At 35.0% G+C, this 24,033-nt stretch overlaps 4 protein-coding genes across 10 annotated transcripts; 3 read left to right on the top strand and 1 right to left on the bottom strand.

Moving 5' to 3' along the window:
• Positions 1-146: 146 nt before the first annotated feature.
• On the top strand, positions 147-6,069 carry LOC143461168 (uncharacterized). 3 transcript variants are annotated; one of them, XM_076958982.1, is made up of 9 exons: positions 147-838; positions 956-1,061; positions 1,352-1,446; positions 1,771-1,866; positions 2,231-2,368; positions 2,463-2,518; positions 3,652-3,802; positions 4,311-4,471; positions 4,664-6,069. In XM_076958982.1, the coding sequence occupies exons 1-9, from the start codon at positions 754-756 to the stop codon at positions 4,817-4,819; spliced, it is 1,044 nt and encodes a 347-aa protein (XP_076815097.1). In that variant the 5' UTR covers positions 147-753; the 3' UTR covers positions 4,820-6,069. The 3 variants fall into 3 exon arrangements, with proteins under 3 accessions (XP_076815097.1, XP_076815098.1, XP_076815099.1); XM_076958983.1 differs by having other exon boundaries at positions 148-838; positions 4,419-4,471; XM_076958984.1 differs by having other exon boundaries at positions 148-838; positions 4,419-4,775.
• Positions 6,070-6,976: 907 nt separating this feature from the next.
• On the top strand, positions 6,977-13,253 carry LOC143460907 (uncharacterized). The gene is made up of 14 exons (XM_076958589.1): positions 6,977-7,825; positions 7,941-8,046; positions 8,463-8,566; positions 8,860-8,958; positions 9,203-9,340; positions 9,454-9,509; positions 9,695-9,854; positions 10,736-10,869; positions 11,110-11,138; positions 11,249-11,400; positions 11,476-11,529; positions 11,643-11,886; positions 11,993-12,096; positions 12,351-13,253. The coding sequence occupies exons 1-14, from the start codon at positions 7,738-7,740 to the stop codon at positions 12,575-12,577; spliced, it is 1,695 nt and encodes a 564-aa protein (XP_076814704.1). The 5' UTR covers positions 6,977-7,737; the 3' UTR covers positions 12,578-13,253.
• Positions 13,254-14,259: 1,006 nt separating this feature from the next.
• LOC143460526 (uncharacterized) lies at positions 14,260-18,236 on the top strand. The gene is made up of 14 exons (XM_076958064.1): positions 14,260-14,395; positions 14,928-15,126; positions 15,194-15,299; positions 15,453-15,559; positions 15,708-15,812; positions 15,925-16,062; positions 16,154-16,245; positions 16,370-16,526; positions 16,604-16,737; positions 16,933-16,958; positions 17,051-17,259; positions 17,353-17,569; positions 17,676-17,758; positions 17,847-18,236. The coding sequence occupies exons 2-14, from the start codon at positions 15,012-15,014 to the stop codon at positions 17,933-17,935; spliced, it is 1,578 nt and encodes a 525-aa protein (XP_076814179.1). The 5' UTR covers positions 14,260-14,395; positions 14,928-15,011; the 3' UTR covers positions 17,936-18,236.
• Positions 18,237-18,639: 403 nt separating this feature from the next.
• On the bottom strand, positions 18,640-23,734 carry LOC143460527 (uncharacterized). 5 transcript variants are annotated; one of them, XM_076958070.1, is made up of 14 exons: positions 23,439-23,734; positions 22,607-22,744; positions 22,426-22,531; positions 22,233-22,339; positions 22,027-22,131; positions 21,776-21,913; positions 21,592-21,683; positions 21,322-21,478; positions 20,631-20,698; positions 20,417-20,442; positions 20,127-20,329; positions 19,754-19,982; positions 19,551-19,633; positions 18,640-19,379 (listed from the first exon to the last, which is right to left on the bottom strand). In XM_076958070.1, exons 2-14 carry the CDS (start codon positions 22,722-22,724, stop codon positions 19,339-19,341), a joined length of 1,473 nt encoding a protein of 490 aa, XP_076814185.1. In that variant the 5' UTR covers positions 22,725-22,744; positions 23,439-23,734; the 3' UTR covers positions 18,640-19,338. The 5 variants fall into 5 exon arrangements, with proteins under 5 accessions (XP_076814185.1, XP_076814182.1, XP_076814180.1 ...); XM_076958067.1 differs by having other exon boundaries at positions 20,631-20,767; positions 22,892-23,729; XM_076958065.1 differs by having other exon boundaries at positions 20,631-20,767; positions 23,439-23,728.
• Between the last annotated feature and the right edge of the window lie 299 nt (positions 23,735-24,033).

The following is a 24,033-nucleotide window of genomic DNA, read 5'->3' as shown; positions in this document are numbered from 1 at the left end:
TTGTCCACTGGTTTTAAGTTTGACAAACCAGAAGCTGAGTTTCGGTAGTACAGGCCTTTACATTGCCTGCCTATACAGCAATTTGTGTAAGGCTTAAGTAGGTAATACTACAAACGAGTGAAAAGGGAATACTTTGGTGGAAAAACACCAATTTCTGCTGATATGAAAAGCTGCATAAACAAGACTGTCTTAAATTTGTTTCTTGTAGCCCTGCACCTGGTTTAGTATGAAATAGTCGGTTATATCTAGGCCTGTACATTATTACAAATTAAGTCGGGTTGTTTCGCAACCTTTTATAAGGTTACCAGTAATCCACGCAAGTTAAATGCTGAACATGGCAAGCTGACGTTTGAAGTTTAAAGTACTTTGTGTTTTATAACTAGAAAGTAAAGTAACAGGCCTGCCGAGTAAACATTGTTATTGCCTGTTACAGCGAATTAAATTGAACAGCATATATCCAGTGTGAACACAGAATGGGTTATCTTTGAAAAGGTCATTGATGACGTAAACTCGTAAACGATGGCCTAGTCACGTAGGCCTAGGACAAAGACATTTTCCTGGCCGTTACCATTTTGGTGTAATGCCAACGACAGCCTACTTTCCACTTCTGATTTACTGTAACATTTTGATTTGCTTTCAGAAGATGGAAAAATTGACTGCTTATGTCTATTTTAAATTGTAATCAAAATAAATATCGTTATTAAATATTTTACAACAAATGATTCGGTACAAGTCGCATAACGAACAAACAAAATGAAACATTTAATAATACTCAGCAGTTTTCTTATTTTGTCTGCGACAAATCATGTTTATGGCGCGCAAAAGAACATCTGCAAAGGTAAGTATAATAGAGTTGCTTTATTACAATACTGCATTACTGCCCCCTGACAACAAACGTGAACAACCTAAATTTCTTGAAATTTTTTCTCATGTCCTGACTACTGTACTCGTATAGGACCAAGAGTGCGTGGCTGGAAGGTTGAAGATTTCAGGCTAAATGTTACCTGGGCTCCAAGAAAATGCTTTCAAACCCTGAATGTTTCTTATGATATTGAAACAAGGTAAAACGGTTACCGGTGTGAAACCTACTCAGTTATACTTATTCGTACTCCATGTATTTTATTCCCATAAAATCACTTGTTGCTTGTTGTAAAGGCCTCGTGATTTAAACTAAAATCGTAAAAATTTAGATAAATTTGAATAATCTTATACCATTTTATTTTTATTTATTTAAGTTTATGTTTTAGTTAAAAAAACAAAAATTTAAATCAAGATAAATAAAGAATTAAAATTAATTTAAATTTTAATTTCCATCAAACTAAGTAATATTTTAATAAAAATTGAAAAACAGCATACACGAAAGCGATTGGGAAAAACGTTCTTGTGAAGTTGAAAACTTCGGCAAGTGTTACTCTTGTATCCCAGCTATCAACTTCAATCAAGTCTGTAAGCCGATATAAAAATAGTCTAAATAAATCAACTATATTTCTTATAAATTTTATAGATAATTCATTTTTTTATTTGTTGAAAATAACTGCTGCTATCTGCAATTTAATGCTCACAAATTTCATATCAAAATTGTTTTCATCAAGTAACGTTTTATAGACAAAATTGATAAATATATGCAGTAAACTTTACAATTAAGCGAAACTAACAAGTGGGCAAATGTTAACTGATGTTATAACATCTGTAAGATATGGAGCTTTAAGTCTTCCTTTGAGCTGTCGTTTTTTAGTGCACATATTTATTTTGTGTGAAAATTCACTACAGATTTCTATCGGGTTTGCGCTTACGGCAAAAATGACAAGGCAATCTTTTGCACTCCTTTTCCACATCACAAGCGCAAGATTGATTTACGTGCTGAGAGTTAGTATTAAATATACTATATAGTCAGCAACAACTTGATCCAAGAAACAATCTTAAGTTTAATGTTAGTGCTTTTTAAATTATATTCAGTTGCGCCGGATCATTAGATAATAACAAATTAACAACAATATTAAGTTGGTTGCTTTGTGAGTTTATTAGATTGCGCTTCGTTTGAAAATCCTTAATTATTTTTGTATTGGTAATAACAGCGAAATGACGTTTCTTTGCAACTATAAGCAAAACCAACTGATTATAACAACATGCAATCTAATAATATTAGCAGTAACTTTAATTACCGTATTCTGTGGTCACTGTATGTTTAAATTTACGTTTTCAGTTAACGAAATTTTTCTGTCTTTATCAGCTCGCTTTAGCAAACCAATTATAACAGCAACATACGTCGGACGCACTCATATTTCTGTAAATATAAAGGAGCCCACCGACCATATTCTCTGCGAATATCATCGACTGCTGTACCGAGCGTACGTCGTCCCATGCAACGGTGAGATTTTTATTACTAATTTTTCAAAATGTACAGTATTTATGGGATCTGTATTCTGTACAAAAAATTTATGAATTATAGTTTTATCTAATAGACAGCAAAATGGAAATGGGATTATCACGTGTCGACATTTCCAGTGGAGACAGCAAGGTATATATATATATATAAGGTACCTGTGCCTAATAAGGCCCATTGCTCATATTTCGCAAACCCGTGCAAATAAAAGAAAAATTTTATCCCTATATAAAAACTAATATAAATTCATGATGGTTTACCAGATTTCATCCTTGTCACGTGATCAACCGATTCGCTAGAGCACAACAAAAATTTGATATTTGCAGTTAAGGCGGTTTTGTTAATTTAGAAAAAAGTTAGTGAGAACTTGGCCGGTTAATGAACTGTTGTCAGCCGGCTGAAGTTTTCATGTAACAACCAACTTAGTATTGAAAAGGATAATGCACTTTTTTTTGCTAAAATTTTTCTGATAATAAAAATGTGACATTTTTTTCGTGGATGCCAGATGCGCCTAATAAGGCCCATGCAAGATGATTGGCTAATCCCCCCAAAAAAGAAAAAAGGTCCTTGCTACAAAATATGCCAGAAAAAGTACCAAAAATTGCTCAAATAATTTTGAACTTCCCAAAAATTGCGTATTTAATGACGGTTAGGGGGGCCGGTGACCCCCCGCCTGCTGCACCTATGCTGATGGGTCGCATTCCTTTAAGTTTTCAACCCACGTTTGCTGGTCGTTGTCTTACACAAATTGGTGGTTGCTGTCTTGTTTTATTTGCTTAATGCGATTTTTCAGCTATGTTTTGAATCAAAATACTCACAAAATTGGTGGGCCTTATTAGGAGCCTGTGCTCCTAATAAGGCCCATTTTTTGGTATTTTTAAATTCTTTATAATAATTTTTAGGGGGTTGTCAGGTATTGTGGTTTTAATATGTTGTAGTTATATACTCTCACTAATAGAATACGATTTTTCAGTCTATTCTCATTTGAGGTTCTTGAGTTATTTTCAAAAAAGTGTTAGGTGGGCCTTATTTGGTACAGGTACCTTATATATATATATATATATACTTTTAAACACATGCTTTTTAACTATAGAAAAAGCTTTTGTGCGAGAAGTTTCTTTTTTCAACTTAACAACCAAACAGTAAATAATAGTAAACAGTAAAACTATAGCTATTTTGAAAAACGTAATCATCTTGTATTAACGTACATAATTAATAATCTATTGTACAGAAAGATTTCATGCGTGAATATGTTTTGGTTTTAATAGAACCAAAGTTGCGAAGAAAGCGGAGAAAATTTTAATTTCTTTCTACTCAAACCCAGAAGAGATTATTGCGTTTTTGGTCGTTACTGGACAGATGTCAAAGTAAACAGTCACAAGAGTCGATACGCCAAACTGAATGTTACAACACTTCCCGGTAACCATATGCTATGCTAAATTTTATTGATTTTCAAAAAAATTTTAACACTGCAAAAGTCGCTTTTTCTTCTGCCAACGTTTGAAGCAAAGGAACTACAAATATTGTTCAACATTAATTTATAAAAGTTCATGAGCGTGGAAGCACCAAAATCACACACTTGTATCGTATACTTGCCTGACTGCGAGAGTTTGAGAAAAACTTCCTAACTTCAGAAATTACAATGATCTACATCTATACAAAGTTCTAGCTCATACAACATTTTTGTAAACCGTTAATTATTTCAGCGCTTTGCAATATACTATACAATGTAAACTAAAACACTAAACAGTATCTATATACTGAGACATAAATGCAGTATAACCGTCATTTATCTCATAAATGTAACCCCGCAAGTTTTTCGAATTTATAAAGATTTTTTTGACCATTTATTAAATTAAAATCGAAGTGTTGCTAAGCAGTGCAGCTTTGTGATCGTTGATTTGAAAATTTTATATTTCTCATGTAGAGATTTACTATTACGAGCACGTACCCAGCAGCAGTAACGAAACGATAGTTGTGATAGTGGCTTCTTGCGGATTTTTATTTCTCATATCACTCACCATCTTTTGTATAGCTTACAGGAGAATTAGGAAAGCTGTAAAGAAATGGACACCAAAAATAGCAGAGGTTTCTAGAAATATATTGGTACTCACTATAACTTGTATCATATATGATACAAGTTCTTGTATAATGTATATATATACATATATATATATAAGCAAATTACATTAATCGTATGTACAAGCGCTGCGATTGTGTAAAAAGAGTCATTTTGAAACGCAGTCAGTTTTAATCAGTTTTATGAATTGTTTATTACAGCTTACTCAAAAAAGCAGACTTTGGCAAGAGGACACATCAAGGAAACTCGGACAAGCTTCTGCACTTAAAGGAATCGACACTCATACGTTTCGTTTAAACCCTGACGGAGTTACTTCAGTAGCCAAGTTCAATGATCAATTTGGTCACCGAGTGTAGTGTTTGAAATCAGTTGCTGTCACATTTAGGATGCTTTTTGACTGCCTTTGCACCTTAATTGCAACTTAAAAATAAATCAAAATCCGTAATATTGTACTAACATTCTTAACTGCCGTTTATGGCAATATTTTAGTTTTATTCTACTCGTGTAAGCATTAAACAGAAATAAAATTATAACCTTATTTTATTACATCTTACTTGCTGCTGTCAAACATCCTTCACTATGAATTAGCAATTTAGTGGAAACGAAGATTTAGTACTGTAAATATACAACCATCAACCTACTGTTTGCTCTTGTGCTCTTTCTTAAACGTATCATATATTCATTCATTGGAATTTATGTACTAATTATAGTATGCTTAATGCATATTTTCGTTGAAAATGAACTTTTCATCGCACTTGCACTTAAAGCCACATAAGCCGTAAAATTTATAAAGAAAACCATACGTCAGACAACAAATATATATCCTATTGTTAAATTTTTTTTTATCAAAACCATTTTCACAAGATACGAGACGGTTCTCAGCAGATTTTCGTGGTGGTCAAAATTTTAGTTACTGAATTGTCAACATTTTTGTTTTGTTCGTTTCATCGTTATCTAAACATTTAATCATTGGTTTGGTGACACAATTGCAAATTTTTTGACATTTTAAAATGCTTTGCCGGAAAATACATTATTGCTCGATTGATAATTAATTGATAATTAGTAATGCTTCATTTTTAAGGTCTCGATTTGATGTTTGGAAAGCAACTAAAAAGTGTGTAATGATTAATGCAACGCTCCTCGTGGTCCTTAATCAACGCCCCTTGTAGCTTCGTCGCATACCTCGTAATCACGCCAATGCTGCTCTCAGTTCAGCTCCTCAGTTCTTTTCAGTTTGCGTGATTACGATTCCCCATTCTAAGATTACCAGTTTCCTTTTTATGCTTTTGTTTAATTTTACTTGTTGTGTTGCAGCTTAGTTTAGTTCTTGTCTCTTAAAGCTGTGCAATTAAAGAATAAGAATATTTACAACTGTCTGTTCAGTTCAAAGTGACAACCTGTTTTTAAAAGCGTTTTAAAGTTTTATTCTGTCGTTTCGGTTCGTACTAAATTTGTAAAACTGTGCAGTGATTTTTCGAGTATTTCTCTCTTTGTTTGTAGCTTTTTAATCGTACGGTTTCTGCAGCCTTCGTCATTACGCAAACAGATCGTTTCTGTAGAACTTTCTGCGTCGGCACAGTTAGTCAAAATAAAATTTTAAAATGAGTTAATAGGCGTAAAACCCTTGTTTGATCTGTAATCAAAAATGCAAGCGTGTCGAGACGAAAACATTTTGGCAAAACCCCAATTTAAAAGCGATATATTAATGAACACTTGCAAAATCCTCTGTTGCTTGCCAAAGCTTAAACTTTAAAAGATATTGTATAAACATACAGGCCCGGGCGAAAAAGATAAATCTCTTTTATCACAAACCCAGTGTAGGCTACAACAACGTCAGCTATGTTTGCTGTGCGGTCACGAAAATGGATCATCTTAAAGAAAAAAAAGTTATTGCTGGAAACTGAATAAAACATATATATGTTCTACTTACAGTATAGTTTTACTGTTATCTAAAGTCAGACGCTTACATAAAGGTATAAATTCAATGACACAGCCATCTTTTAAAATAAAGCTAAGAACCAAAGGTTAATGATACAAGCCAACATAGCTATAAATAAAGATATTCGGCTTTTATCTTACAAAGGCAGGTGTGCTTTGTAGTTCTGCTTCATTGTGTTTGGATTAGAATGGTTGTAATCACCAGTGGCGTCATATAGTTACTTATTAACAGGGTTAATAATGTTGATCAAAAACCACCATGTCGCCTTTTCTATGTTGAGAGTGACGTAAGCCGAGGATATTTTACACCATACGTTCAACGATATTGACAGTTTCGGGTTAGAATTTAAAGGTTGAAAGTGGGAAGCATTCAGCTCAAGTAGTGTAGCCGCCAATGTCAGGTTGGGGGAGGCATATCAGTGATTAATAGTGAAATATTTACTGCAAATGCTTTTTGTTGTGATTAGTGCAGCTCTGCGAACCCGGCACAGCTCGGTGATATATGTGTGAGGAAAATATTTAACCCTTATCATTTAAACTTTTGCCATCTTTTAGCGAGCAAGGCTTAAAATTATAAATGCCATTTCAAAGAAAAAAAGTTCTCTGTTTGCTTTTAACTTTCCAAACAGAAACCTACAACTTTTATTTTATCGTACGACTATCGAAGATAAATACAGTTTTGGGCAGATTTTGTCATGCTTCTGCGACTGTATAGCACATTATGTAGAGCGTAACGGGCGTTTGGCAATTAAACTTAGACAACTTACTTTTGGCATGTAGGTAAAGTTATCGCGGTGTATTAGTTGAGTAGAGTTGTTCATAGCCATAACTTCATAGCCTGGAAGGTTCGCAGTTAAAATTTAAGTTGCTACGATAGAGAGCCTGCTGATGTCCGTGCAGACTTATAAAGTAATACGGTGCTTGGTTTGTTGTTGGTGGACTATGTACAGTACCTGAAGAATAGATAGAAATGTTTTTGCTGACTTTTATTAGTATCATTCATAACCAAATCTAGCAGCATTGTCTACGTCAAAAGTGAGCGTTGTTTATATCAATAAACTGCAAGTCACAAAAGATGATTCATTTATGTTGAGCTTGCCTTTTGAAAAGGATACGTTCATTGCCATTGTTATTCTTTCTATTTCTGATATCGACGGTTTATTTTTAAATCAGCGATGTGATTTTGCTTTTAGCGGGTACCATAGTCACGTGGTCCCTTTTTATGATGTTTTATGCATAAGGAATACGTGTAATCATAAATGATAGACTAGTAGCTACTTCATCAAAAATTTGTCAAGAAATGTTTTGGTACAAGTTGCATACCAAGAAACTATAAATGAGGAATTTAATAATAATAATATTAAGTCTTGTAATCTTAGTAACGTCAACTGAAGTCCAAAAAGCAAGAAACAAAACTTGCAAAGGTAAGTATGATACTATATATGCTATGTCTAAGTATGATAAGTATACCTTGCTGTATAATTTCTATCGATACGGCAATTTCTTCAATCATTTTCATGTTTTTGTAACGGCAATTAGGGCCAAGAGTGCGTCGTTGGAAAGTTGAAGATTTCAGGCTCAACGTAACGTGGACTCCAAGAAAATGTTTCAGTAGATGGAACGTCACTTATGATATAGAAACAAGGTAAAGGAAAGTTAAACAACGTGCGTTTGTAAGCCTACTGTTGCCGTTTATTTGTATAAGATTTGATGAACAGTATACAATTGTCAAAAAATCTCTGGCGGATGAGATTGTATTCACGAGTAAAACAGACAGGTACTGGCCGTTTTATCTTGCAACTACCTGCAAACCAGTTATTTCTAAATTTATTTTACTGGCAAGCGCAGAGCGCTACGTGGTCTAGAAATTGTGTCGATTTATACTGATACTTTTTTATATAAAAATATATCGAACTAAATCGTGACTTGTCACTTGTGTAAATCATAAAGGCTGTATATACTTTTATGTATATCGGCAAAGTGCATCGGTATAGGCTACAAATAGTCGAAAAAGCCTTTCTTGCAAATTTATATTATTTGTTGCTTGCTGTTTCACCACAGCATATATCGGTTGGACAAAAATGGTTGGGTAAAGCGCTCCTGTGAAGTGGAAAACTATGGCAGAAATCACTCTTGTACCCCAATGATCAAATTCTACCAGGACTGTAAGCAAATAGAAATGGCCAAAATAATTATAACTTTGTTATGAAAGTGTATGTAGGTAAATCGTAATTTTTAATAAAAGCAAAGAATACTAAAAATAAAGCACCTATATACATATATTTGCTGGATTGCTTTTGCCTAACATTTTAAAGTTTAGATGGATAAAATAGTTTTCTGGTAACGTAAGATAAGGTAAGATATAATATAATATAGTTTACTCACCGACGTTCTGAGATGGCTCAGTTTATTTGAACTGTCATATTCTGAAGACGAATGTTTGCTTTAAATTCAACAGATTTTTATCGGGTTTGCGCTTACGAAGAAAACGATCAAAAAGTCATCTCCTGCACTCGTTTTCCACCGCACAAACGCAAGATCGATTTGCGTATCGCGAGTAAGTAAAACTGTTCAAAAAAGTTTTCTAGGCCAAGAACATGATTGTTAAGTTCTCAGTTGTTTTCTTATAACTGTAAGTCTATAGTCGAAAATAAAACTGAGGTTTTAACCGTGATGTGTCCCAGTGTCAAGCTAATTAGGTTTTGATACCTTGTAACGCTGATTAGTTATTTAAGTTTTCTTGTAAATTGTACATGTTCCTCGTTCATTCGAAAACACCAGAGTACACTCTGTGTTTGCAGCTAGCTTCAGCAAACCCAAGTTCACCGTTCTGGATGTTTCGCCTACTAGTATTGCAGTAAATATAAAAGAGCCCACCGGCTCTGTTCTTTGCGAATATGAGCGACTGGATTACGAAGTGTACGTCATTCCATGCAACGGTACAATAAATAAATTCAAAATTTATGATGTATCTAATATTTATGGTATAAGCATGCTGTGTATTCAAACACAAACTGTGTCTGCACTGGATAACTGACAATTTACTTTGCAGCCAATGAAACGGATAAAATAGCACAACGGAGAAATATTTCTGACACTGACAGCAAGGTATGCAAAACGTTTCCACATTTAATATTTTTTCTGCAAGAAGTTTTGTGACATTAAAACATTCCCTTATACTTACGCTACATTTTAAAACTAACAGTGCAGATCTAAAAAATAAAACTGGTTCTAAACAAACAGCGAGATTGGGCTTATTTATCTTTTTACTGCAAATATTTTGCTTTCAAAAGAACCCAAGTTGCAATAAAGATGGAGCTAACGTTGAAAAATTTGAATTCTTTCACCTCAAACCGGAAAGAGATTATTGCATTTATGGTCGTTACTCCACAGACGTTAGTTGGAACAATCGGACGAGTCCTTACGCCTCTCAACTCGTCAAAACAAAACCAGGTAAACAATTACAACATATGCTCTAATATAAATGTTAAGTTAGTAATTATTTTAACTGGTTGTGAAGTTCATTTCATCATTTTACGTCTGTAACAAATAACTTAGTGGAAACAAAAATCTGCAAAATTGCTTGACATTTTTATTTAGTTTGCGTGATTTTATCTGAGTTTGCATTTCGAGTAATATTGTCGGTCAAATATTAGTTTCAAAATTAACCGTACAGTATAGCCCGACTCTATGTTTGGTTGTGTATATACCTTGAAGACTATGGTAAAACCAAAAATTATATGTTTCTACCAGAAACGAAATGAGTCGAGTCAGTTTTTGCTAAGACTTGACGTGACACGAGTTAGTTTTTTTTATTAAGTTTCAGCATTAGCAAAACGATTTTTTCTTTTGTTCTAACATGTTGAAATGTTGCTTGAAATGAAATTTGTAAATTTGTCTAAGACCTCTTGCGGGGCAGCAAAACTGAATGAATACTTTTTGAATGCTGGCTTCGCTTTCCATATCAATTGACTCGATTTGACTCGAGTCTTTTTGCCAAATGACTCCACTTGAGTTGCGATTCGGGTTTGATGACTTGGTTACGACTCTGATCTATTACGTTTTTGTATAGAGTAGAATATATCTAAGTACCACCTATATTAGATCTACTGTATATAGTATAGTACGCTAATAAAACAACCTTTTCGCTCAACATTTTTATAACAAAGAATTTGAACAATTCGTGTGACACTGCTTCTTATGGTATCCTACTATACGGTATAGAAGCAGCCTTGCGTTTATTGTAATGTTTACTTCACATGATGGTTTAACATGTAATATCCGTTACGTAAATTTCTCTTGTAAATCTATTCGTTTTTATATGTTTTGTTTAGTATCGAATACAGGAATCGTGGTTGGGTTAATCTGTGCCTGCGGATTTGTGTTTTTTTCTGGTCTGATTATCTCATGCATGGCTTTCAGAAGGATAAGGAAGACAGATAAAACGTTAACTCCCAAGTTAGCGGAGGTTGGTGGTGCAACAAGTCAATTTTGTAGAGAACCATATCTAAATGAAAGTATCATATTTTTGTCTTTTAATATTGAAATATGCTGTATCTGTCTGGTAGCCTACACATTTATAAACAGCCTATCTTATAATAAATGTTTAATTACGTTTAACATTTACAATATGTAATTTATATATTCACTGTCTTTGTTTGTCATTTGTTTGTATTTATTTGTTGAGTTTATTTACTTGTCTCTTTAGGCAAAGAGCATGAACAGTTCAAATAAAATGTAAGAATACTTTCGAATCAGCTGAGTACAATATTTTTATAAAACTTAACGTCGAGAAAGTTTTATGAATTAAAAACGAAAGTTTGTTTTGAGCAATATCAATTCTGCAGAACTCGCCAGGAAGACAGAGAACTAGCAGACATACCTGTCATAACGAAGAAGAGTAGAAATTCGACGGCAGCTGTAGCTTACCCTCGATGTGCAGCTACTGAACCCAACCCTGCACTTCTCCTTTCGCAGCCAGCCAACGACTTAAGTGAAGGTTTGGTTCAAAATGGATTGAAAGGTCTCATTTTTTTGTAACAATTAGTGCAAAGACGAATTGTTTTATTTGCAGTGATTACAAACCTCAACGTTTTCAAAGAGATCGATCAAAATATGAACAGAGATGGTAAGTGAAGACTAGTTAGGTTAAGCTCTGTCACTGTTGGCAACCAAATGATAAAAATGGTTTCGGTCTCCTGAGCTGCAGGTTACCAATTCATTAACATATTTAAACTTAAGCGCAATGTGCAACCACTGATCAAGCTTCTGACAGCCAACTATCGGGATACAAAACACGTCACGATTTTACCGATGATGGTGGTGATACCTCTTCCTCCTTCCAGTGGTCAGAAGTTAGAAGTACCAGCGAAGGATCGTCGCAAGAATCCAGCTCCACTGCTCAGTCATTGGGAATTTCCATGGTACCAATGATGCCGGCTCCTCGCCTGATCTTAGAAACGGTTGAAAGCTTGAAGAAAAAACAGTACGCAACTTTATTATACACAGAAAATCGGGCAATTATGTTCTTTAATTGCTCGAGATATAGATAGTTTGAATTCAACTTCGAACTTTAAATTTATTTTTTTCAGGCAAAGCAACCAACGATTCAAAAGCAATTATGGTTCAAAACCAACACTTTCCAATGATAAGCATGACAAAAATCTATCACCGGAAGTGGAAAATACCATTTCCGGTATGTATTTATTTCACGATTTTTATCGTATACAAGCAATTATTAACGGTTTAAATATCTATTTATTATAGTAACTAAAGTGTATTAAACCATGAGGAATATATTCGTGCTCTTGCTTTGACGAGCAATTAAAACTGTAATGATATGCCTGTACAGATAAGTAACTTTTTACAAACAATACGGGGTACAATGCAATTGTTCTATGAGTGACGTATAGCTACTGTGTAAAACTTTCGTGCCCTTTTTTGTTGCAGCCCCAGATTACTCGAAGGTTACAGATTTTCGCGATAGGACATCGCAGGAAGAATGGGGCAACGAGGAAAATCAATTTCGAAATTTTCCGGTGATTGTCTCCGATAAACCGTGCTTGCCTGGATGCGAAACCGTGTTGAGAGAAACTTGCAAAAAATTGACATCTCAGCGTAACTCGGACGAGCTACTGCTTCTGCCCTTGTCAGGCGAATTTGACGCATGCAATTAAGCAAAGTTTTAACCTTGCATTTATTGGATGTCGACTCTCGGTAAAACATCTCATTTTTATAGCTGATTTATGTTTTAAACTCAACTCCCATATTTAAGGTGAACTTTGATCGGTATTTTATAACTATACTTGTGTGCTCCTCAAAGTCTCAAAAAATCTTACTTTAAAATTCTAACAATAGTATTTTGCATAATAATTTACGATTATCAAGCTTTTCGAGTTTTCTTTGCCTGAAGATTTCTTACTCTGTATAGTATTGTTTATGCACAATTTCGATTTTGTGTTGCTGTTTGTCTTTCCGTATGCACTTACGTCATAACAAAACTTCAGAAACATATCTTACTTGTTTGCAACCACTTACACTGCTCACTCATTTGAATGTTGTTTGCATGAAGTATCGTTATGAGCTTCACATGAACCGTTTTTATACCTCGGTTGTGGAAATTTTCTTCCCTTTCGCGAGCCATCACTCTTAAGCACGTTAACGTGAAACATCGTATTTGGACTTTCTAAACAGTATAGTAGTATACAGTCCACGCTTTTCTAACCGAGCAATTTTTTAAATGAGGCAATGTTTTAAATGAGGCTTGTCATACTGCGCATGTTTTACTTTTTATACTGTATAAGCGGAACTTAATGAGACTTTTTACGTTGGAATAAAATTTTTAAAATTGTATCTCTTGCAAGGTATACGCTCTGTAGCAGCAGTGTCATATAAGATACTTACTTTTTGTACTGTTTTTCCCGTTGTATTATACACACTAAGCATGACGTGAATTTTTTTAAATACACCAAGACTTTCGAAATGTTTCTGAAACGTGCAGTCAGTAAATGTACATTTCATCCATGCTTTGTGTCGTCTCCAATATATATAAGGTAGAGAGTATAGAATTATATTTTTAGGACTATAGCTTACGCCGTTTTTAATTCGAAAACATCTATTGTCGTTATAATCGTCGATGCTACACAATAGACGTGCTAAGAAAATCTTCAAAGAACAACGGGAAAGAGGTAACAGACCGGGGAACTCCTTTTACTGAAATAAAGTGGTGAACAACGAAAAGTTACAAAAATAAACGCCGCTGAAATCATTTTAATTGTTTGATTTTTTCAATGATTGTTGTAACTCTTTGCATCAGGATACGACGTGCAATCAGATTTTCCAATACATTTAACATAAACTTACAACAAAATAGGTCACAGTTTTAAAACTTATTACAACATATTTCGAAACCAACTTTATTTTTGTTTACCGTCATTGCTGAATGTCTTTCAATTGAAAAGAATATAGAACACCCACGCGTCACTGGTTACACATTAACAGAGTTCCAGGTAAAGTATACGACAGTAAACCGCGCCAGTTTCGCCGTTGCGAAAAGGAATTTATACTGTGCTCAATCAAGAGACTTGAAGTTTAAGGATTTAGAAATGGTTTAGAAAGAGAGTTCCAGAATAAGGCCCAAGAAAAACAGAAATTTCTTTGAAATGTGGTCACGGGCTGTTTGCATCAAATATTGGCCCAGTACAAAATGCTCAATTTTAATTTAGGATTCCATTTATGTAAACAGTCTTTGCCTTAAGTTTGCATTCTAGTTTCCCATTTCCTACGTATGAGACAGAAATATGTGACGTAACCTCCATTAGTCATCTATAGGAATCAGAATTGATAAGGTTTAGCTGGTCCAATGGCAGGTTGCTGTAGTCTGTAATGAAGACACACCTTGATGTAAAAGCGGGATGATTAAAATACAGTAGAGTTGTGGTAAAATAAGAAAATAGAGTAACTTGCTTCTGATGTAGTAGTAGCGGTCCTTTACGGTAAGCCATACTAGACAAAAGTGGGTATCGTTACGTGTAAGACTGTAAGGCACTGGGTTAACCAAGCGGAACATAAACTAGGCAATACGCGCATAAAGTGGAGTGGTAGGTTGTGATTTTTGTTTGCTAAAGTGTACGGAAAAGTTTTAGTCTGTGTACTGTGTAGGCTGGCGGCTGCAATGCACTTGCAGTTGCAAACTCGGCTTAAGCTATAAAGTAGACTGTAACGAAAAACCGATATATAATCCATATGGTGGAAAGTGTTGCACATTTATGCACGAGGTTCATCAAAATGCATGTTGAACTTTTTCATACCTACATAGCCCTACGCAACGCTTCAGTCTACAGTACTTTGACTAAAAACGATCCCAACCCACAACTCTGCTTTTTGTTAAAACGCCTAAGCGCCCGCAATCAGGCGCTTTTGTCCCACTTGGCCTACCCAATACCTTGCACGTAACGGTTTTCATTATTGTCCAGTATGACTTGTTATAGTCCCTGATTATTGTATCAACATTTTTCGTTCATCCAGGTATCTACAAATATGCTTCTACATCAAACGTACAGTGAAATTTAGAACAAGTTATTATTTATAAGCTGAGCCTTCCACCCAGGTATGACGTTGAAATTGTTATTGCAATGTTCTTTGCTTTGCTTGACTCTGGCCTTCATGGTGGCAAGTATAACGTTTGCTGATGAGGATGTAGAAAAGCAAACAGCAAAGTGCAGAGGTAAACAGTAAAGTTCTTGAAGTTTTTTTTTAATATAACATTTATCATGAATTCTATAACTATATAGGGCCACGAGTAGAAGATTGGAGCATCATTGATTTTAAGCTTAATGTGACTTGGAAACCTCGGAAATGTTTTTCTAAAATCAAAGTCACATACGACATTGAAACAAAGTGCGTACAACTGTAATACATATGTTGTATTGTAATACGCAAACCAACAAATCTTTGAGATAAGTTTAACATAGTCAAAGTCTAAGTCAGAAGAATAACGTCATTTCATTGGAACAATATTTTGTAATAAAATTGTTGTTGTCGCTACTTTAGTCGGAAACACTCTGCAGACAGGTCAGGCTGGAAACGTCACAACTGCAAAGTAAAGAAAAGAGGAAAAATGTACCAATGCATTCCCGATATTGACTTACAAAGTTCATGTAAGCAAATAGATAAGATCTGACGAAAAGTCAAACTCTTTGTGTTGTTTCCTCTGTGACGTTATCCCTTGATTATTTCATGAAAAGACAGATTTGTTTTGACAAACCCTTTTTATTCCATGACGTCTTCTTAATTATCACTTGGCAGATTTTTATCAAGTGTGTGCATATGCAGTCAATAAAGACACGAATCTTTCAACACTTTGTACGCCATTGGAACAACCAATCACAAGGATAGATGCAAACTGGCAAAGTGAGTTGTAGAAATTAATCGAAATGTTTTATCCGAGAAAAATATCGTTTTAATCTTTGTAAATTGATTTCTCAAACTTAGTTATTAAACCATTTTTATAAATTTCTTTCAGCTCATTTCAGCAAACCCAATATAGTCCTGGAGCGCATTTCACCAACATCCGCTGATGTGACTATCGCAGAGCCGTCAGGACTAGTCTTGTGCCAACTAAATCGACTGAGTTACGAAATGTACATTGTACCATGGAAAGGTATCAGATCCTAAAGATATAGTACATATAGGTTCGTTGGCTTCTACTAAAACAACCGCTAATTGATAATTAACTTACCGACCTTGCTCAGACACGTGGAGCAAGAACTTATGCAAAACGGTTTCCCCAAATGTGGAAGAATACATAGCAAAGTATAGCAATACAACGGACACTGAAAGCGGGGTAATTTTTAGTGAGATTGTCATTCCTTAGATTTAACGTGTTTTAATTTGCAGTGCGTACTCTTAGTCAGGGACATGAAATGAAATTGAAATCTCTTCATGAAATTTGTTGAAAAAATTTACAGGCCGCTTGCAGGAAAGGGCAAGGCCTTCGGTTGTGGACGGTCCCTGATCTTAAGCCAGCAACAAAGTATTGTGTTTTCGGGAGGTTCGATACAGATCATACGTTGAACAAAAATGGACCGAGTCGTTGGGCTTACTTGCAAGTAAAAACGCCAGCAGGTAAATTATAATGTATTCATTTTTCATTAAAGAAAATCCTTAACATAATAATCTTTTATATTTCTGTATTATTTCAGATGAAAAACTGCTGATTGCCATTTTCGTCCCATCGGTTGCTGTGTTTCTGATTTTATGTGGTGGTGTCACATTTCTCTTGCATAGACGTTACAAAAAATTCATGGGCGCCTGGGGCACTTTGCCGTCCTATACGGTATAACTTACGTTAAAACTCTGGTCGTATTTATTTTCCTAAGCCATACTTAATAACCGAGAGAGAAGCATATAGCGCATATGGTGCTGGTATTATAATAGCGTATTATGTGTTGTGATGAATAATCGGAATGCGATATATGCAGGCTCTATGAATTAATGTATAACTAATCATCCTACTTGTTTTTATAATTAGGAAGAAATCTTCGAAGGCACCAAGTGGTAATTAAAAAAAATAGAACAATTTTCTTTTTGTCTCCAGTTCTTTATACTGTAGGTTGCACCGCAATGTTCGATTTGTTTTGGATTTTCAGGAATGGCGACCATGATGCTCAAGATGATTACAAAGAAAGCCTAGCAGAGGTCTGGTCACCGGAAAGACAGAATCTGCTAACGTCCCGCGCAGAGAACTCACACTCTGAACAACCACCAGCAATTCAGAAATCAAGCCATTTAGATCAAGGGAGAATGTCAAATTTTTCTTTAACGCCTTGCCAGACTGTTGTGGCTACAAGCAAAAACGGTAATTTTTGGTTTTGTTTTAAGCCTAAAATCATCTGCAAAAGGTGCAGCACAAAAGAACGTACATTGGTACATTTTGACTTGTCGTCTTAAGGTCAGCAAAGTCGAATGAAGGAGGAAAATGGAACAGGTATACAGCAAGCAACAACCGAATCTTCTGAAAAAGCTGATACTAGCGAACAAACAAATAAAATAAATGTATCTGACTCATTAAGTATAGCGACTAGTTCGGCACCAGAAGCTTGTATTGCCGCGGTTTCAACCGACACGGAACAGAAGCATACTTTGAAGAACGATGATGAGTGCTTCTCGTAAGGAAAACAATTTTCAGTTTAGTTATTTGTGTGATTAGGCCTAGTTTAGTTTTATTTTTGTGAAAAATGCATGTGGTGTTAATGGGTCTTTATTTCATAACAGAGAATCTTCTATTAGCGAAGAAAACGTCCAAGACCAAAGTGAAGCCTCCGATACAGGGCAAGAAGAAGAAAATTCTATTGCTGGTATTTATTAGTATTTATTGGTATTATTTTGCAAGAGACAATCGTAGAAGAATTTTTCACTGACTTTCTCTTTTTCTTGCATTCGCAGATTACGCTACAGCAGAGCGGTTTGGAGACTACCAAGGAATGACACAAGCCGAAGAGATGTTTTTATCTGGCCCCAGCTCAAATTCGTGACTAATATTTCATATACCTGAAACAGCATAAACGTCTACTTCCTGGCAGGCTTAATCTATGTCTTCAACGACAGTTTTGAGCAGTTTTCTCTCCCAGTGCAAGGATCGACGCCACGCGTGACGCAAACTGCTCTTCACTTCCAGTTTACGAAGTTTAGAAGATTCTTTAGAGATCCATCACAAAATGAAAAAATAACACAAATAATTAAAAATTGTTAAACGTGTTTAAAGGCCTGGTACTTATTATTTTAAATGTATTGCTGCTTCTAGAAGTGGTTCAATAAAAACAACTAAGTAAGGTATTGAAAATTTGTAGCGCCATTTAAAAATACTGTATTAGAAAAATACATTGATTTGGATTTTAGACGATATTAAGTTATACATGATAACAATAACGTCAATCAAATGGGTTAGGTGTGGTCGAGAAAGTGAAATGAAAATTGAATGAAATGAAGACAACGAAATTTCATAGTGGAAACAGATTGGATTGCCTATAGGAAAAAGCTCGTGATATGTTTTACGTGAAACACACCCGATGGTCTATTGCAAGGCTAGCACTTGACAGGTAGCTCCACAATAAAGAAGTAAAGCTAAAAAATATTTATCTTGAAGTGTGCTGGTTATGCGATCACTTTAAATACAGAGGCAAACTCTTGGAGACATATTGCTGAACTGAACAAATATTCACAGCTGCCTTTGAATAAATGTTTGGTTTAATATAAAATCGATTCTGAATCAAGAATATATATAAAAGAGACACAAAACCATACGAAAGGCGGCCAAACACACAAAATAAAATTGTATACTCTGTAGTGTAAAACGTCGTATTTTCTCAATTTGTTTTGACATTTCTTAACATTTTTATGGTTAGTTTTAAGAGTTTTAAGAGTCTTAAATAAGTTGTTCCATGGCAGTTTGTCTCTACCTCATTTCATTCCAAGAGATTTCTTATTTTTTCATACAAAGCACAACACAGTACAGTTCAGTGCAATTCATATTTTATACATAGTTTTAAGTATATGTTTAACGCCAACGTGAATGCGCGTTTCTACAATTTTCAAAATTCAAAATATTTCCATACTTTCTGGTGTTAAAGATGCAAAAGTTCTATGACAAAACATTATGTTCAAGATTTCCAGTATATATATGGAGCAAAGAGGACAAATCATAACAATTTTAGCTTAAATAGCTTAAATGTTTTATTAGCTGTAGCTTAAATGTTTTATTAATTTCAGCGTATCTGCTATAATGTACATTAGACGATCTCCATATCAACTCTCTCGTCATCCTATTCCCAATGCCTATCCTGCCTGCTGGTATTTAGAAAATCATCTTGCAGAGGACAGATCAAAAAAGTCACGGATCTGAACGGCAAATAGAAGAAAAGGTTTCTTCAGCTTGTTTCTATCGGTGGTAGTCCGTAAATTGGTCTGCTTTACTGTAATCTGTATATGTAAGAAAGTGAGAAAACAACTGAAAACTACTGTATACTACTATACGAAAACTGTGTACTGTATACTACTGTTTCTACTGTATATAAAAGAAGTGAATACAACTTGTAAGTAAAATGAAAACCGAATAAAATTGAAACTTTGTAATATGTTATATAGGCTTACTAGCAATATAGTTTCGTTGTTCCGGTAATGTGTCGGATGTTTCGTTTTGGGTTTGATCATCTTGGTAACGAGGAATAGTTTCTCTACACAAGGAACGTTTAAATCTCAAAAGTAAATCTTAGCAGGCAGTATTAAAATAATTCCGATTAAAGCGTGTTGCAACATGAATTATAACTTATAAATCAAATGTAATTTTCCATTACAACCGGTATTCTTCGTCATTCATCAGAGGACGTTCCTGTTCCGAATCGGTTGAAGCCGTCGCGATACATTCTTCTCCTACCGAAGTGGTTTCCAGTTGATGAATCAACTGGATTCTACTTGATGAAACGGTTGCATTTTCTGTTTGTTCTCTTACAACAGCTTCCTCAAAAATTTTTGTTGTAGCTTGTGCATGTTTTTTATCTTCCTCGATCAAACTACATCGGTGATCTTAAAAATTTAAAACAATCCGCCGTAAAAGGTAGCATGGCTTTTACAACATGCTTCGAAAGCACTATAAAAGCATCAATGAACGTGGTTTGATTTTATGTGACTTTTTGGGTGACAAACACAATCAGTAAGACTATCATTTACTTGTTGCTACATCCATCCGGCTAGGTGCTGGAAGAGTAGTTGATTCTTGTTCTTGTACTGACTGGATTAGTTTTGGTTGGCAAACTAGCTCTTCTTCAAATCGACCGTTTTTTGCTACTTTATGCGTTTGCATGTCTTGTTTTTCCAACATGGGTGACCAGATCTCTGCTTGGCCATCGGTGTAATCACTTTTTTCATCACTGCTGTCACCATAAAATTCACAGCATTTCGAACATTGCAGGGAGAAACGAAAGAAATAAACAGCAAATTGCTTTTGCATTTTTACTTACTAGTAGGTATCGTTGAGAATAGTAATCTGGAATGGAAAGCAAAATAAAAAGTATATACTGTAGCCTATTACCAAGTCAATGAAGTTTTCTAATTTTTTTCAATTATGTACTGTACATATAGCAGCATAAAGCGCGTGATAGCCGCAACTGAATCGTGAGTTGCTATGTTTTGAAAAAAGAAAACAGAATAAAAAAACAGATGAAAATTGATTACCGTATAGGACGGCAAAGTGCCCCAGCAAGCTTCCATGAATTTCTTGAAACGTTGTTGCAAAATACACGCTACACCACCACATAAAACCAAAAGCACAGCAACCGATGAAACGACAATCGCAATCAATATTTTCTTATCTGAGTTAAGTCAGAAATTAGAACACACGTTAGTACTGCAATGCTAACACGCTATAGGAGGCGTATGGGTTTCAAAAAACGTCTATTTCTTTATTTATTTCTTTATGAAGTAAAATTATTAAAAATGCTATTACACGAAAATCGCTCGATGAGAATCCCTGAAATGTGAACTAGGCTTGCCTGATTCCATCACATACTAAAATATGGCAAAAATTACAAATCTCTACATGAAATTACAGTACTTGGACCGGAAATCAAAAGTGGACTTTTGGGCCTAATAACACACTTTTCCTACTTTTTCATGTCAATTTCTATCCAGCTTGGAACTTTGAAACGAGCCAACTGCTAGAGGAATTCCCAGGCTAAAAACACAACACCAACCATGCTGCCCTATGATTGATATAAGCAGGTTTTTAAAGCCCTACGTAAGAGTCTAAGCAAATCAGACAAATCTTCTTTTTGACCAGTACGCCTCCTATAGCCTACCGTTGTTTCGACTACTGCTCGAATACTTTTAGATAAAAACTAAAAATTTAGATGGTTTTGTAGTTTACCTGAGGGAGTTTTTACTTTCACGTAAGCATCGGGACTAGGTCCGTTGCTGTTCATTAAAAGATCTGTATCGTAACTGCCAAAAATACAATAATTTGTCGTTGGTTTGAGATTTAAAATCGTCCACCGCCGAACGCCTTGTCTCTCTCTGCATACGGCCTGCAAAAGTTAATATACTCTGTTATATAACGTTGTGACGTATATGGTAAGCACATGCAGAATTTCAGGTATGGTCTATAAATTGAGGAATGGTTTTCATATTATAACGTTACCCCGTTTTCAGCGTCTGTCTTGTTGCTGTACATTGCTACGCTTTCTTCCACCTCTGGAGAGCTTGTCTTGCAAACATCTTTGTCCCAAGTATCTGAGTAAGGCAGGTGGGTTGTTAATATTTTTGCAATAAATTTTTAGAATTTGTATACACCTTGATGTTTAGTCAATGTGATATACTTGTACCTTTCCATGGTACAATATACATTTCGTAACTCAGTCGATTTAGTTGGCACAAAACCAGTCCTGACGGCTCTACGATAGTAACATCAGCGGATGTTGGTGAAATGCGCTCCAGGACTATATTGGGTTTTCTGAAATGAGCTGAAAAAATATTGCAAAAGCGGTCTTATGGTCAGTTTGGAAAAACTGCTCAATAAAGCTATAATTTGATATATTATACTCGAAATATCTTTTTCTGTTTGTATTCCACTTACTCTCACTTCTTGCATCTATTGACGCTTTTGGTCGTTTAAGTGGCGTGCATTGTGTTGCGAGAGTCTTGCCTTTATTATCAAAATATGCACACACTCGATAAAAGTCTGCAAAATAAAAAACACTAAAGTCATCGACAGCAAATAATCTACAAAGCTACAGTATCTGTGATGTTTCAAAAAGTAGAAATAATAATAAATATTTTTACATGGCATTTCTAAGTCAATGTCCGGTATGCAATGGTACTTTTTCCCTCCTCTGTTGACCTTGCAGTTGTGGCGTTTCCAACTGGACCTATCTACAGATTTTTCCTGGCTAATTATAAAACACAATTATTTTGTTACAAAACTTTGCTCGGATATAACGGCACTATTTTGTTGATCCATTAGTATAGTACGCACTTTGTTTCAATGTCGTATGTGACGTTGATTTTCGAAAAACATTTCCGAGATTTCCACGTCACATTAAGCTTAAAATCAATGATGCTCCAATTTTCTATTTTTGGTCCTGTATATGATAGGCGCTAATTTTGTGACACAAATTTTTAGTGATAAAAATCTTTAAAGGTTTTGTGCCACTGACCTCTGCACTTCGCTGTATGTGTTTTTGCCCTTTCATCAGCAATCATCACACTTGCTGCCATAAAGACCAGAGTAAAACAAAACAGAAAGTAAAGCTGTAGCAACCGTTTCGATGTCATGTCTGGATGGGAGGTTTAGCCTATAAAAAGTTCCCGTTCAATCGGATGATTTTATTAAACGTTTGGTGTAAAAAAACATCGTTGCCTGCGTATCGACGAAGCTTGAACATCTCGCTGAACAAAAAGGAAACGACAGAGTTCTATCTTTTACCTTAACACAATCAGACCTTAATATTTTAGGACAATAAAATAAAGTCTTCATTAATCGCTTCTTCAAAGAAATGCCTCTTTGATGCGAAAATGCTACTTCTCCAGGCTTTTCTTTCCTTCTCAATTAAGACTATGAGATAAAATTTAAGAGAAACTCTTTGATTTGATCCCTGTCATAAAAACCGACGTGGCAACTATTTTTACATAGCCAACTGTCTGACACTTCTGATATGGGACAATTAATACTAGTAGTTAAAATATTACGCACAAAGCATCGATCGGGAACGATTACATGACTATGCAGAGTACAAGCAAATGTGAATGCAGTGAATTCTGCTCTCTCCTTTTATTGCTGCAAAGTACATATTCTATAGGGAAACGTCATTATTTGCTGAGTGAGTTTACTACAACACGAACTGCTTGCAAAGCATTCGGTCAATTTTCAACTTTCTTCTTTATCTGGATACCAGTTAAACGGCGTTCTAACTTACGTAACTTCTGGCTTGTACATAAAAGTTACATAAACATTTTGGTATACTGTACATTGGTTAGATATACTTATACTTTGCATGGGTGTGTGTGATCCGGTGTGTTCATTCCGTATACGACATCAGCTTGCTATTGGAGTATATAAAACTTGCTATTTACGATCATAAGTGACCAATATGGATTATGTCATGTATTAACAACCTGTAATTAAGTCTAAGTCAGGAATACATGTTCAAGGCATGGCTTATATTGATATAGGTTTGAAACTAGAAAGTTTATGCATTACAAATCCTAATTTGATACACATTACTTGTCATCTATTTTAGAGGGAAACGTTTCAGCTGTTAAGATCATGAAAACTGTTAGTAACTATGTTAATTTAACTTCAAATATATGTTTAGTAGCCTACGTCATACGTTGCTGCTCTGTCTTTCCTTGATATCCTTCTATGCATTTGTGTTTATAATCTTACCTTGAACACAAATCTTTTTCTATAACTGAAATAACTGTTATGAGATCTGAAACAGCCAGTTAAGTCTGTCCGCGATGATTCCTTTGCATCCTTCACTATGGCGAATCTACTGAGAAGAGTTATGTAGTAATACCTGGAGCTTAATGAGTGTGTAACCAATGACGTGTGGGTGTTTTATTTTCTATCCAATAAAAAGAC

The sequence above is a fragment of the Clavelina lepadiformis genome, chromosome 5 (assembly GCF_947623445.1).
Source record: "Clavelina lepadiformis chromosome 5, kaClaLepa1.1, whole genome shotgun sequence".
Classification (NCBI taxonomy): domain Eukaryota; kingdom Metazoa; phylum Chordata; class Ascidiacea; order Aplousobranchia; family Clavelinidae; genus Clavelina; species Clavelina lepadiformis.
The sequence above is the reverse complement of the archived record's forward strand: the minus strand, read 5'-3'. Positions and strand labels throughout refer to the sequence as shown.